This window comes from Neolamprologus brichardi, chromosome 3 (assembly GCF_056152115.1).
Source record: "Neolamprologus brichardi isolate AB-2024 chromosome 3, ASM5615211v1, whole genome shotgun sequence".
Classification (NCBI taxonomy): Eukaryota; Metazoa; Chordata; class Actinopteri; order Cichliformes; family Cichlidae; genus Neolamprologus; species Neolamprologus brichardi.
This window is the reverse complement of record NC_142106.1, coordinates 12,286,682-12,302,628: the sequence shown is the minus strand read 5'-3', so window position 1 is coordinate 12,302,628 and position 15,947 is coordinate 12,286,682. Positions and strand designations below refer to the sequence as shown.

At 37.1% G+C, this 15,947-nt stretch overlaps 2 protein-coding genes and 1 pseudogene across 2 annotated transcripts in view; 2 read left to right on the top strand and 1 right to left on the bottom strand.

Moving 5' to 3' along the window:
• The window catches only part of LOC102781435 (uncharacterized), a 159,825-nt gene that overhangs the window by 129,895 nt on the left and 13,983 nt on the right, over positions 1 to 15,947 (top strand). The window lies entirely within an intron of this gene.
• On the bottom strand, positions 5,037 to 10,730 carry LOC118455676 (uncharacterized). Its single transcript, XM_087838801.1, has 13 exons — positions 10,714 to 10,730; positions 10,439 to 10,474; positions 10,156 to 10,191; positions 9,331 to 9,378; positions 7,705 to 7,740; positions 7,529 to 7,576; positions 7,144 to 7,191; positions 6,888 to 6,935; positions 6,144 to 6,191; positions 5,869 to 6,046; positions 5,681 to 5,776; positions 5,451 to 5,528; positions 5,037 to 5,261 (listed from the first exon to the last, which is right to left on the bottom strand). The coding sequence occupies exons 1-13, from the start codon at positions 10,728 to 10,730 to the stop codon at positions 5,037 to 5,039; spliced, it is 942 nt and encodes a 313-aa protein (XP_087694927.1).
• On the top strand, positions 10,893 to 13,884 carry LOC102783466 (heat shock 70 kDa protein 12A-like; annotated as a pseudogene).

The following is a 15,947-nucleotide window of genomic DNA, read 5'->3' as shown; positions in this document are numbered from 1 at the left end:
CGTGTTTGATCAATGCAGGACCCAAAACATGATTGCACTCCCAAACTAAAGACCAAGTTAATGCTGTATAAAGTACGTATCTGAGTTTTTGCACAGACTACAATGACCTCGGTTTTGACTCAATTTAGAAGCAGAAAATTAGATTTCACCTCAGCCAGTCTTCCAATCCAGTCACATAAATAAGAAACAACAGAGCTAAGTCATTATTTTACACTGTATTTTTATTATTTGCATTTTTAATGCACATTTTATGTTATCTATCTAGGTACAAAAATGTGCAAAAAGTATAAAAATATTAGCTTCCTTTCTTTATTTCAGTGGTTTGAAGTACCTCTAACTCTGCACTCCCACAATATGTGATTTATGGATCTCAAAATAAAATCCTCCCATGCAAGTTTTAAAAATTTGGGAACAAAAAGAAAAAAAAAGTCTGTCTAAAACAGTTAAAAACAACCTGTGATATCCTGCAAAAGTTAGTTATACTAACATAACATACATAAGAAGGACTTAGTGACAGATCACAGGAAGAGGTGTAACAGCTGAAATCTGTAACATCAGCTTCATTTTGTTGCTTCTAATTACAGGAAAAGGCCAATTAGAGCCAGATTATGTATTTAATTCCCGGCCACAGAATAAAAGGTTAACAATAACAGTAAAGAGCTTGTTTGTTTTATGTTTAATATGTGTGATTTAAAAGTGAACACACAGCCAATGAGTATAAGGAAGATTTAAGACTGTTTTCATAAAGTGCACTAAAGGTTAATTAGGAGGAGGATCAGTGATCCCTCTAGTTTCCACTGACGGTTGCTTGGAGCAAAGCTCAGGAGGGTGAGCTGTGTGCTGTTTGATGATTTAACAGGAGTCCAGAGGGAACACAGAGCAGAACAACAGCTTTAATAATCACGTCTGTACAACAGAAACTAACTGTGGCTCAAGTACCCCTCATATTCAGCGTCACTTTACTGAAGAGACATTACAAGTCCTCCATCCATTTTCTTCTGCACGTCCAGATCAGGTTCACAGGGAGATAAAGTCTACCCCAGCAACATTTCAAGTTCTCCTAAATACAAATCTCTTTACTAATATTAAAACAAAAGACGTATACCTCAAATAAATTCACATTACAATACAATAATGTGACTAATGTAGTGGCGATTCCCTTTGTTTGTACAACCAAACATCCTAAAGTTTAAAATCCAGAAGCCATTGCTGCACTGTGGTAATGTTCTGTACGCAGGCAACAGAAGTCCAGTAATCAAACTCGAAAGTTGTGTTTTATCTTTTTTTTTCCCAGTATGGCAAGCAATAACACATACCGATCTGTGTTCCTTCCTGCCGCTTCTCCTGCTCTGGTAAAAAAAACATAGGCCCACCTAAGTGCATGCTGGTCCTATACCAGTCCCTTTATTTATACTAAATTTGCCTACTGTTCTTCCTGGCTGACATAACAAGATAAACAACAGAATAAAACAAAATGAAACAAATATTAACCTACAAATAAACTCAACAACAAACTTTAACAAATCTCAAAATAACAAAAAACAAAGAATTAATGGCTCCAACACTCTGGCCCCTAATTGTGCATACAATCACAATTACTTTAAAGCTATAAAAAAGGAGCTATTCCCTCAGGCAAGTCCTTAATCTCTGTTCATGATGTTATTTCTCTTCCAGTAGCAAAAGAAGTTTTGCAACTTGCCTCTCCAAAACGCACGTCGTTGTTTGTAGTCTCACAGAACGCACCAAGCCTTTTGCATCTTAGTTTACATTTAAGACTTTTGTCATCATCCATGATCCTCTTGGAGCTGTAGCGTCTGTAATCAAGACACTATCTCCAGGTATAAGAAATCTTTTAGTCCTCATCCATTTTTGTCTTTCTTGCATCTTGCAAACAACTCTGCCATGTACTGTACCTGTTTACACTTTTTCCTGATATGAAGATCATTCACAACAATGCTTCATGAGTCATCTGAAACTCTGGTGATGGGTCTGTCGTTCAATATAGCTTCAACTTCACAGAAGACTGTTTGGAGTCTTTCATCACCCAAAGCTTGTTCTTTGAGAACCGAGACTAAAGTACTCCTTATGGAACGAATGAAACGCTCCCACACAATCATTTGCCAATATTATTGAGAATAGCTCCAACAACCCCCGGCTTCTTTTCTCAGTAACTGACTCGGCCCTGAATATTTCCCCTGCTTCTCATATAAATAGCTAAACAGAAACGTGTGAAAGATTTTTGCAGTTTTTCATTAATAAGATAGAACAACTCTGATGTATGACCGCCCTACCTTCACATGAAGTTTTTACAAAATTCACCTGCTCTACTGCCTTTGACCAGTTTGAGCCTGTGTGTTTTAATCAGGTAGAAGAACTTTGTAATGGTATGAAGACATGCCAACACATTTCTTGAAAAAGATTTTTAAGGTTGTTGGTTTTGACATTTTAGAGATTTGTGCTTTTTTTGTCTGTGGATGTTTTAGCAATGTACCTATTGAAACTCTGAACAGAGCAGCTATTGATTTTCTTTAATGGAAACACCTGTTTATTATGTAGTTTAGACACAAATGTGACTTCATTTACAGACAGATTTGGGTTAAATAAAAGTTATCTATAGTCATTTCTACACTAATAAAAATGTTGCTGTCATGGTTCAGGGTCTTTTGACCCAGTGTTTTGAGTTTTTGTGTGTTTTTTGGCATTTTGTATTATGTTTAAGTCACTTTGATTTTCTAAAGGTTTATTCTGTCGTGCCTGGGTTGTTCTTTTTAGTTTTGCTTATTGTTTTTTTTCCCTGTGTCTTGGCCCTTTGAGTCTCCCTCTGAGTGTCTTTGTTTATATCGTTTTGTGAGTCCTTGTGCCTTGTTTCCCCTGCTTTGTGTTTTATTCCATCTTTTTCCATCCCATCATGTCTGTGCTCTCCCTCAGGTTTCCTCGGTCCCTCTTGTCTTCCTCTCCTCCACTCCTGCATCATGTTTCTTATTTTATTGTGGACGTCTTATGTATCAGTATGCATTCTGTTCAGTTTTGCTTCCACTGTTTCGTTATGGTCATTCGAGTTTTAACCTAATCAGACGAAGCAGTGTATTTTACAAACCACTGAACATGTGACTTCTCATCAGCCAGCAGCTGAATGCATTCTAGTCAAGTTCAGACTTGTTTACAGGGTGTGTGTATGTGTACATCGAGACTGAAAGGTGTGTGCGCCTCTTTACTCTTCACCACATTCGCACAATCTTCTGTCAGTCATCATGCTTATAATATATAAAATATATAAATGTATAAACTATAAATATGCTTGAGGAGCAGAATAAATGTCATAAATCCATAAATAAATGTCTGTCCTGTTTATAAGTACAGCTCATAGTGTTTATATCTGACCTCCATATGGCCTCAAAGATTCAACTGTTTCATCACTTGTATTAAGCTCAGCTGTTGGAACTTTGTAACATGTGCACTTTTTTCTGTGTATTTAACTGAGTAAAACCTGCAGCAAAGCGTAATCCATATGAGCAATGCATAACGAGTTTTATGTCATTAACATGTTTTGGGATTAAAATCAGAGAATAAACGTTGGAAACTTTCTGTCTCTCTGACCAACAGTGGCTGCAGGCTGCAGCCTTTTCAGTCACATTATAAAGACTTCTAAATAAACTATGAAATCCCATGAAGTGCAGAAAGCTTCAGTAGAATTTGTTTTTATTTATTTGCTTTGAGGTTACCTTGGCACTGAAGCAGCACACAAAGAAGAGACTGCAAATTTTGCATGAGCACAAAGTTTGCATCAAATTTGAAATTCAAATCATTTGTATTTTACTAAGATATGTGGGACTGATTTGCCTAACGTATAACAACCTGACTTTCTTCTGCTCTCCATTTTGAGTCCCTGACTAGTTGTAGTCATAATGTTTATTTGACTTAAGTTCCTTTAACGGCAAAAGCAGAATAAACATGTGTTTTCTATTCAACTTTATTCATATACAGCAGTTTTCTCTTCAGTTTTTGAAGCACTTTAATCCTTCTGTTTAAAAGTTGAGGAAATAATGAGCAAAATATACTTTCAAATATAACAATACCCAACCTGAGGACAGATTCTGTTACCAAACTACACCCTCCACTTTGACAAAGGTCGTGCTACTGTCAGTTAAGGGAAAATATTTTTTGAACTTGTGGCTTCTGGCCTGCTGCAGTGGCGAGGTGGTGCAGGGAGCTCATGGGGCCGTGTCAACAGAGGGGGACAGGTGTTCATGTTCAATTCAGTTTTATTTATACTGCGTCAAATCACAACAGCATTTGCCTTATATTGTAAGGTAGACCCTACAATAATACATACAAAGAAAAACCCAACAATCATACGTCCCCATATAGCAAGCACTTTGGGAGAAGTGGGAAGGGAAAAAAGAAACCTCAGGCAAAACCAGACTCAGGGAGGGGCGCCCGTCTTCAGCGACCGGTTGTGGTAAGAGAATGAAGACATGATAAAAGACATGCTGTGGAAGAGAGCCAGAGATTAATAAGTATGATTCAATGCAGAGAGGTCTGTTAACACATAGTGAGTGAGGAAGGTGACTGAAGAAGAAATACTCAATACATCATGGGAATCCCCAGCAGCCTACAACTATTGTAGCATAACTAGCTAAAGGTCACTCTGAGACAGGATATTTCTAATTTTAGAGATATTGCTCAAATGGAAGGAAGCAGTCCTACATATTTGTTTAATAGGAGCGTACATTGAAGGACATATCCTGGCCAAAAATGAGTCCAAGGTTCCTCACAGTGGTGAGATTCTGTAGACCTTTACTCTGTTCAGGGATGAACACAGGTGGTGACTTAAAACACCACCTATCACCGACAGTGCAGTCTTGAGATCCCTACCCGGCTGTTTCAACCTCTACTAACCCCAACAACTCAGTAGGGTGATGTCTTAGTAAGGTTTTACCTCTTGGACCCAGTGAATTTTTCCATACCTTGGTTGGAACTCACGTCATCATATTATCTTCACTCTGGTTCAAGTCTGGATCCCGGGATGTCAAACTTTATTCAACAACATTTGCAGAGTGGTCCTGGCAGAGTGATGTGGCAGATTCAGCTGTGAACTCTTGTGGGAAAAAGTTCCAAGCATCTTGCCCTCGATCATGATTTTTCCAGTCAGGCTGAAGAGGGGGATCGTTCAGCACCAATAAGCTGCTCAGCCAGAAGCACTTCAAGAGGAGCTTATTCTTACTATCATCATGAGTTTCACCTTCCTGTCTGTGGAATGCCTGCCATTGAGAAATTATTCAAGTTTACATGACTACAAACAACATTTAAAAAAAAATGCTGTTGTGTTTAAGTTACTATTTCTTATTAAACACACATTTTAACATCTGGCAATTGGTTGCCTGTCCCACAAATGTACAGTGTTGTGTATTTACAATGTGTGTAATGTTGTGTCTGTAATTCCAACAAACCTGACCAGCAGTGTCTTTGAAACCATAGTAAATAGCAAGCTGAAGGTTGTGAATGGTTGACTTTGTGTATTCATGAACCTGAAACAAATAATGAAACCTGTCATTGATCTTTATCACAGAAGATCCTTGAGGTGACTTTTGTTGTGGTTTGGCACTATATAAATAAAATTGAATTGAATTGAATTGAATCTTCAGTGATCATATTTAACACATCCAAAACATATCAGTACCTTCCGAGATGCTCGAGTGTCCTCATTTAGGGTAAATGCTGACTGTATCATTTCCTTCTTCTGCTTTACTTCCCCTGCTCCACATTGAAATCTGTGCTATAATCGTCAGAGTGAATAAAAATATATTTTTTATAAGAATAGAGTTCATACCACACTCTAATTTCACCTCTTCAGACTGTAAAATGCACCTGAATCGAAGCTTTGATTTCCTCTGGTTTGTTCTGATCTGCCTGCAGATAAGGCTTGATTTTCGCCCAGTCCATCCTCAGCTCTCCATACATCTCTTTCAGTCTGGTTTCATTCACTGGGTTGTTCATGTTTTCAGAGTTCCCCGTCTTTAGCGGAAGATCAACCTCTCCTGCCACTCTGGTAATAGTAATAGATAATGTTGAAAAAAAATAACAGATGGCGATTTCTGGAGCAACATACACATCACTGTTAAATCGACGTTTCTGTACAGTACCTGTCTTTGAATGATTTAAATTCTTCTTCAGTTTCTTTATGTGCAGATCTGTGGAAAAGTGTTTGGTACAAATATGTGATTTGTTTCTATGCTCCACAGTTCACATGACTATAGATTAGGTATTTTTGGTTTCCCGGGTGGTTCTGATTTTCTTTATCATCTGAAAAATGTAAAATTAATAATTTCTCATGACCTTTGGAGTCTTTAGTTGCCAAAGAAGCTATTTCGAATCTAAAAATTGGAATAAATCCACCAAACTAACTGTTTGGAATATCAGTGTTCACAAGCATACAGCCACACCAACAGAGGAGTTCCTTAAAGGAGAAAACTGGAGAAATCAAAGACATCAAGCAGTCATACGTGTGAGATTTTAATAACAAGTTATGAACATGAATGCTTTGATATTTCATTGATGTGTCTGACACATTGTCATGCTCTAACATTAAGGTAAAAATATTTCTGTAATTTCTGCAAAATGTAAACAACCAATACCTAAAATGTCTGTAATCTGCACTTTTAATGCATGTTAGTTGTTTAATTATATATATTTTTAAAACTCGAGAACAGGGTAGTAAAAGGGAAAAATGTATCTCTGTCCCAAATATTGTGAAGGTCACTGTTATTGAGGAAACACATGTTTCTATTATTAAAATAATAAATAAAATCATAAAAGTTGGCTGTCACCACAGCCTGGATGTGGATTTGAAACATTTTTATGTCTTTTTTGTATTGAAATGTGTTTACCTTTCTTCTTGGATTTTCTGTTTGTAAAACTTTTCCATTTCAGCCAAACTGTTAAAACAATAAAAAAAAAAAAGTTATTCCTGTACAGGTTCAATTTCAATTTCCATCCCTTTTTAAATTTAATTTAATTTTTATTTTTTTAAAGTAGATCTCTTAGTAAAATAGTAGTATGTAAAAATGTCTTGTATGTGTATGTTGAACAACAGTGAAAATACTGTTTCATGGGTGTCTATAAAAATTGCAAAAATGTAATTACCCTGCTTCTTTGAGGCTTGCGTTGTAAAATACTTCCACCTCACACAAACTATTTAAAAACATAAACAGATTAATCTGTTAAAACACATCAGATCACAAATTCATCATTAAACACAGATTATGTGAACAATGTCAGATCGATAATTTTTAAACATAATACCAAACATATAGAAACCAACACTAACAGTTTAAATTCTACATTTGTCTTTCTTTACAAAGTAAATTTGTTTTGTTTGTTTTTGTAGACCACTGTTATTAAACTATATTGTGAAGTTAGTGATCAATCATCTGCAAAAGACAGCAAAATTTCACTGTTTAAAATAACACTTTAACAATGTAAGTGTAATTATGTTATGCAATGTTTCGCCAGATTATGCCAACAGTACCTCTCTTTGACTGATTTCAGTTGCTCCTCTTGACGTTTTATCACCATACTGTGAGACAAATATACAGCATGTAAAACAAAAGTCTCATACTATCAGTGAACGGATTAAAAATTATGAAATAAGAAGAAGAAATGAGAAACTTTAGGCATTTATGAAAGATGAGAAAAAATATTTACTTTGCCTCACAAAGTTTTTTTTCCATCTCAGCCAAACTGTTTAAAAACATAATAGACAGGTTATTTACAATATGCAATATATTCAGTCAGCTCCATGATTATAAATAAATCTGTATCTACAGTTATGTGTATAAGAACCGCTTCAGTCTGAAAAACTGAGTCCACCACCTGATTCTGCAGTTTGTAGAACATCCTTCAGCTGCAGTAACCTGCAGTGGTCGTTTCCTGTGTGACTTTATCAGCCAGAAGTCTTGTGCTTTGTTCACCTGCAGCTTTGAAAACCTAAGCCATTTAGCTATGTTCTTTTAGAGAGAAGAGGATTTTTCTTGTAACCCTTCCAAGCAGCCATGCTTGTTCAGTCTTTTTTCTGATTGTGGTGCCGTATATGTTAACATTTAACTTGCTCACTGAGGCCTGTAGAGTTCCTGGGTTTGTTGCACAACCTTGTGATGAATTTGCTTCAATGCCCACTCCTAGGAAGACCGTCATGTTCTCCAGCATATTGACATTATCTTTCCATATTTAATGATCCCCCACCCCTTGGTTATGGCTCCTGGATATTTCTTTAAGACACTCTGGCTAGCCCAGCCACGCCCAAAAGCGTACATATAAAACAGCTGTGCAAACGTAAAACCAGCAAATGTTCACCACTTGATTGCACCTTGTTCTTTGTTTGGTACCATATGTCGTGGTGGTGTGTATCCGTTTACCTTCGTGGTGTGGGAGCCTGTCTTGGCAGCCTCCCAGGATTCTGTTGCCCCCAGTCCGAAAAAAAAAAAGAAAAAAGAAAAGCTCATAAGCTGCAGTGATAATATTTGCTTGTGCCTTGTTTTGCGCTCTCACATCCTGCAGTTCCTTCAGTCCCAGATGGAGGAAGAGATCCTACATGGCATGGTGGTGATCAAGGGATTAGGGCAGTTTCTGCTGGACACGAGGCCGACTCCACTTTAATCTCAACGCACCTGAAGGGTACCCAGCAACTTAAAATTTACATGCCAGGGCCCCTGGTTCCCCCCTGAGACCTGGACTTGTTCCTTGGCACCCTTCGGCTTCCTTCTCCTTCTTCCTTCTTTATATTAGTGAACACCATGCTCTGTTGGTCCACAGGAATTGCTGCAGGTAGTTTCTGGATGGAAAAAGGATGTTCATCTGGCTCAATCCAGCGATCCTGCCGAAGGCCTTGTCCAAATTTCACCTGTTCCAGTCCACTGAGCTACAGACAGCTTCCACTAAGAGCCTGGACCAGGAGGCGGCTCAGTGCCAGGCTGCCCTATACTCAGGTCCATGAAGGTGGTTGGGTGTGGGTTAGAAAAAACCTAAATTTCAAGACCAACAAAATGCTAAAACTTCCCTTATTGAGGTTATAGAGATGCTCACATTTTTGACTGTTTCTTATAGATATTTTCTCATTGAAATTGGGAAAAATATTTTTAAAAAATTTCCTCTTGTCAGGTTTTTTTTTTGCAAAACTCATGTTTTTAGTTTAATTAAGCATAAAATCAATCATACCACTCTGCAAAAGACTGCAACATTTCACTGTTTAAAATAATACTTTAACAATGTAAATGTAAGTATGTGAGTTTAGACAGCAGACTTTGATGTTTCCCCAAATTATGCCAACAGTACCTCTCTTTGACTGAATTCAGTGCCTCCTTTTGATGTTTCACCACCATACTGTGAGACAAATATACAGCATGAACAGATAAAACAGGATGAAATAAAAAGAGGAAATGAGAAACTTGAGGTACTTGTGAAATATGAGAAAAAAAAAAGAATGTTTACTTTGCCTCACAAAGTTTTTTTTCCATCTCAGCCAAACTGTTCAAAAACATCATAGAGAGGTTATTCACAATATACAATATATTCACTCAGCCCCTTGGTTAGAAATTAATCTGTATCTACAGTTTTGTGTACAAACGTCTCAGTGAACAGATTAAAAAAAAGAAGAAAAAAAGAAGAAATGAGAAACTTCAGGCTTTTATGAAAGATAAGAACAAATGTTTACTTTGCCTCATGAAGTTTTTTTTCCATCTCAGCCAAACTGTTCAAAAACATCATAGAGAGGTTATTCACAATATACAATATATTCACTCAGCCCCTTGGTTAGAAATTAATCTGTATCTACAGTTTTGTGTACAAACGTCTCAGTGAACAGATTAAAAAAAAGAAGAAAAAAAGAAGAAATGAGAAACTTCAGGCTTTTATGAAAGATAAGAACAAATGTTTACTTTGCCTCATGAAGTTTTTTTTCCATCTCAGCCAAACTGTTCAAAAACATCATAGAGAGGTTATTCACAATATACAATATATTCACTCAGCCCCTTGGTTAGAAATTAATCTGTATCTACAGTTTTGTGTACAAACGTCTCAGTGAACAGATTAAAAAAAAGAAGAAAAAAAGAAGAAATGAGAAACTTCAGGCTTTTATGAAAGATAAGAACAAATGTTTACTTTGCCTCATGAAGTTTTTTTTCCATCTCAGCCAAACTGTTCAAAAACATCATAGAGAGGTTATTCACAGTACACACAACAATTTAGAAGTATTGGTTTCAGAGCAATGTTTATTTTTTTAAAATGTAGAATCTTATGATATGAAGATCATATAGCAAAATAGAGTATAATTCATGCAGTCTATCCTGTGTTCAGCTGTGGAAACCAGGTTAATGAAGCACTTTTAAACATTTCTGATCAGAAACATCAAATGATTAAAAAAAAAAAAAGAATGAATCCTTACCTCAACTCCTGTGGAGCAGCTGCTTTATTACAATCACTATTTTGAAAGTAAAGAGGAAACACTGACATCACAGATATGTAGGCAGATGATAAAGGTCCAGAGAGGAAAAATGCTAAACCGTAGCTGTACACTACATATTCTGTCATATCATTTTAAACTAAGGAAAACTGATAAACAAAACTCTAAATTTCATTCAGTCATTTTCATGTTAATTATTGTAAAAAATTTAATCTGACAGTTTATGCAGATGATGTAGGTTGATTTAATGTACTTACCTGCTTTGAGTACTCATTGCGGTGTCTCCTGTTGTGTTTACTGAAAGTCTTTTTCCAGTCTGACACAAGTACGACTGTACACTGAACTCAACAAACCAGGGGGTGGAGTTCAGTGAGGTCCACCCCCTGGTTTGTCCATAAATACTCTGTAGCTGCTGCTCTTCAGTACTGTTTCCACAATGGCTAACTCATACATCATAGCAATAGACTTTGGCACTGCGTACAGTGGATATGCTTTCAGTCTGACAAAGAGAGAAGCAGAAATTGAACCTCGTTTAAAATACTGGGGTGAACAGGTTGCACTAAGGACCCCAAAGACTCCGACCTGCATCCTTTTTGATGAGCATGAAAAATTTCTCAGCTTTGGTTATGAAGCCCAGTCAACTTATTTTAGAACATGCAGTGATGAAGCCAGAAAGAAATTCTTCTTTGAATGCTTCAAGATGTCCCTCTATGGCAAAGTAAGTGCAACAATCTGATGATATCAATATTCTAATATTATGGGTTAACACTTTCTGCTTTGTGATGAAGGTTTTATAAGTCCTAATAAATAAATAAATATAGGTCTAGCATTTTACTGATCTACCTTACTAATTGCAATATAACTTCAGATGATAGCCACACGAACATAAACACAAGTGCATTAATATTAAACATAAGTATTATCTTTTGGCCAGATCATTTTTGAAAAAGGCTTTTAACAGTATAAATAAAGGATATATAGATAGAGAGATATAGATATATACAACTGAAGCTGTAAATTAAATAATAGGTTTGTAGCTTCTGACATGAGAGTCTAAATCAAGCAATTAACAGCTAACAACACGACAGAAGTCCTTTGTCATGTTATTCATATCCAGTCTGCCATCATAGAAGCTTAACAGTGATGTGAAAATTGAAGCTGCAAATGGAAGATCAATGAAGGCACTGAAGGTGTTCACAGAAGCTCTGAGATACCTGAAAGACGACGCTCTGAAGTTCATCTCAGAAAATGCTGATGGGAAGCTGTTCATAGCCTCTGACTTCACCTGGGTAGTGACTGTACCTGCCATCTGGGATCCTTCAGCAAAACAGTTCATGAGAGCAGCTGCGACGCAAGTAAAACGACAATAAACAGATGTACTGTGCAGCTATTTTAAAGCAAAAAATGACTTATTTGCCTTTGAATTTTAGGCAGGAATTGTGACCCCAGGGAAGGAAGATAGACTGGTCATTGCACTGGAACCAGAAGCAGCCTCAGTTTGGTGTAAGAAGCTGCCAGCTGATGGTTTTAAAACAGAAAATAACAGCAGAGTCACATTCGAACAGGCTTCAGGAACACAATACATTGTGGTGGACTGTGGAGGTACTCTATGTTTTCATAGTGCAGTTTTTCTTACTTTTTTATGTTTTCATGGTTTGAAAGAGGAGTGATAGAAGTGATTTACGCCCACTGTGAATGACCATCTTTGAACAGAGGTGGTGGTTTACGACACCAACTGTCTGCCATCTATAATCCAGTTGTGAGATCACTTCTCAAACACCTTAACGCCCACTCACATCCTGGTGAGCTCAGGTGGCAGAGCAGGTCAGCTACTAATCAGAAGGTTGGTGGTTCAATCCCAGGCTGCCCCCTGGCTGCATGCCAAATATCCTTGGGCAAGATACTAAACCCATATTTGCCTACTGGTGGTGGTTAGAGGGCCCGGTGGCACCAGTGTCTGGCAGCCTCACGTCTGTCATTGCGCCACTGGGCAGCTGTGGCTACAATGTAGCTTGCCATCCCCAGTGTGTGAATGACTGAATGTAGTGTAAAGCGCTTTGGGGTCCTTAAGGACTAGAAAAGCGCTATACAAATGCAGGCCATTTACCATTTTTACCATTTCACTAGTTGATACCAGATAACTAAATTGATATTGCTCCCAAAATTTAGAGAATCAAATACAGGGAAGTTAAACTAAGAAAACGTGAGTTTGGTGCTGGTGTCCTTACACACTTGTGTATAGTTCTTTGTATTCACCAGTGAGTGATAAAGGCCGTAAAGTCTGCAATAGGGGGGTGGAGGAGAGAATGATTTGTAAAGATGTCACTTGTAATTACTTCCTGTGTGTTGCAGGTGGAACCATTGACATCACTGTTCATGAAGTCCTGGAGGGAGGAGCCCTGAAAGAGCTGCACAAGGCCTCAGGAAATGATCTGGGGGGACAAATTGTGGATAAAAAATTCAAAGAGTTCCTCAAAGAAATCTTCAGTGATAGTTTGTGGGACACATATGAAAAAGAGCATCCAGGAGAGCTGCAGAAGATGATGTATGATATATCAATTTTAAAAGAAATTGATGATGATGTGGCAATCAGCTGCCCATATAACCTGGGTGAAATGGCAAAAGAAAAGCAGAAAATGGAAAAGTTTTTTGAATCCCCGAGAGGTGTTTCCTGGAATCAAGGAGCCATCAGAATCTCAAAAGAGAAAGTACGATCTTTCTTTGCTGAGAGTCTGAATGGCATCAGCAAGAGTCTCTGAGAAATCCTGAAGAAAGATTTCAGGATTGAGTACATTCTGTTAGTCGGAGGCTACGCTAGAAGCCTGATTCTGCGTCAGCATATTACCAATCAGTTTAGTGGTCAGTGTGAAGTTCTGTGTCCTTCTCATCCTCAAGAACCAATCATGAAGGGAGCTGTGCTGTTTGGAAGAAACCCAGCATTGGTGGCATCTCGAATAAGTGCCTTTACTTATGGGGTTTCTTTGACTCTTAGGTTTGATGCATCCAATCATAGGGCAGACAAGAAATACACAAACAAAGAGGGCGAGTGGTGTAGTGATATTTTCTGTGTACTGGTGAAGGAAAATGAGGAAGTGGGCTGGGATAAAACCAGTGAGTACAACTGCACTCCAATAGAAAGAGATCAGACAGCGATTACCTTTGCATTTTATCGCACAGAGCGAAATATCCAAGGTCTAATGTATGTGGATGAGTGGGGAGTAGAGAACATTGGTTCTATTATTCTTGAGTCACCTGACACAGCACGCGGCATGAATCGTGAAATCAAACTACAAATCAAGTTTGGTGCCACAGAAATGACGGTCACAGCCATAGACATAGATTCAGGTTCAACTGTTAAAACTGAGCTTGACTTCATGGCTAAATCAAAGAGATCATTCAGAAACCACGTGGCAGAAGTGATTTCCTGAAACATCAGACAAACAAATAAATATATTGATGTTAGAGTCACTGCTGTCCTTAAGCTATAATAGGTACTCTAACAGTTTCTTTTCTGTATCACACAAGTAGTGAAAACATCCTTCTTCTTATGAGATTTAATGAGAACCTGTGTGCAGTTACACTGAAGTTTATTAAAGCATTTTTGTTTTATTACCATTTAAAATGTACAGATCATTCTTACAGCCAACAAGTGTGTGTGTGTGTGTGTGTGGGGGGGGGGGGGGGGGGGGGGGTGCACAGTTCTGCATTCTTGCTCATCAAACTTGGTGTTGCATGTTAGTGATTTATAGAGGGAAATGGGAAATAAATGGCTGCATGGAATTGTCTTTATCAGTGCATCAGTGCATGTGTGAGTTAAGGGTGTTTACGTGTTTACGGCCTTTGACTCTAGATCTGAAGAAGCTTCTTGAAACTTAGAGAATTCCAGACACTTTTCTTTCCATTTACATTCTACTCATACAATGATGTTTTATGCCAAAGTTTACAGGAGTTCAGATAATTTAAGTTTAGTTTAGTTTAGTTTAGTTAAGTTTATCAATGTATTATTAATACAATGAAGATAATTTAGGCAGAACACATCTTCCACATCTCTTGTGTTTTGGATATTTATTTATGTTAGCCTGAGAGGATGAAACTAAAATCATGCAGGTCTCACAGTTAAAACATTAAATCGACCAGTGTTAGTTGATACCATTGGTTGATACCAGATAACTAAATTGATATTGCTCCCAAAATTTAGAGAATCAAATACAGGGAAGTTAAACTAAGAAAACATGAGTTTGGTGCTGGTGTCCTTACACACTTGTGTATAGTTCTGTGTATTCACCAGTGAGTGATAGAGGCCGTAAAGTCTGGAAGCATTTTTGCTTTATTACCATTAAATTATTACCATTAAAAATCTACAGATCATTCTTACAGCCATTTAAAGCAGACACGGACTTCCCCAAGACATCAAACTATATAAATAAAACTTGTGTATAATTCAATCCACCTTGACACACCTGGAATTTTGATTTCTCTTTTTCTTTTCTTCATAAAAATGCTAAACTGTACCTTAATGTCCAAAGACTTTGCTTATTTTAAATCCTTCAAAATGTATAATTTTAATATTTTTATAAGCGTATGGTTCCTGTATATATGTTTTACAATCTACCCAGTGAGTCAATAATTCTTAAATAATTTAACCAAAATTACATAGAACAAAATTTAAATAATGTTATTGAGAAGTTATTTTGAAGTATTACTTCTATTACTTTAATTTGAATGATAATTGGGACATAAAAAGTTACATTTATCCAATCTGGGGGGAAAAAAGTGTTGATGTTTTTTCTTCCAAAATAAGTGTGAAAGTGTTTTTTTCCCCTTGGAAGGTCACAGTTACTGCTATCAGTGCTCATTGCTAATACCTAATAATAACTAGGCCCTGTATCATAATGATCCTGTACAACACCCATTATTGCTTGTTTGACCACAATAAAGGGCTTTAATGTGTCATTGTTGTAAAGTCATTGTTCAATAAAATATTTTATTTTTTTAAGTTATGAACATGTTTCTTCCTGTAAGGAAATTAGTTGTCTTTATAACCTGTGGACTCATTGCATTCCCTTGTATATGAGGTGGAGTAGGAGGGTCTTCTTCCACTTCCAGTAACAATAACAAACTCATTTCTTGGTTAGTTTTGTAAATCACCAAAATGACCAATCACATTGTCTAAAAGATCATGACATTTGGTAATAAATCCTTTCCAGTTTAAACCAACTAGAAAACTGTCAAAACCATATTTCCCTTATTATCAGTGTCAAACTATGCTGTAAACAACAGGTAAACAGAAAATTATTTAAGAATATTATCATGAAATTATTGTAAAAAGCAAAATTGCTTCATTTTACAATCTTTATGACTCTGGAAGTGAAATTTAATAGTGGTAAAGTTACCTGTTTACCGACTGCCAGAAGCAGTTCCAGGCTTGAGATCCAGTGGAGACTGATCTCCACTCTCCTGATCTGACCTCCCGATCTGCTGAACTGCTAAC

What these genes read in the sequence shown, in the direction of transcription:
- LOC118455676 (XM_087838801.1), bottom strand. An exon ending in CTGAATTCAGTCAAAGAGAG is followed by an intron (nt 7,741 to 9,330) that starts GTACTGTTGGCA and finishes GTTTTTAAACAG; the next exon opens with TTTGGCTGAGATGGAAAAAA. An exon ending in CAGAAAATCCAAGAAGAAAG is followed by an intron (nt 6,192 to 6,887) that starts GTAAACACATTT and finishes ACTTTTCCACAG; the next exon opens with ATCTGCACATAAAGAAACTG.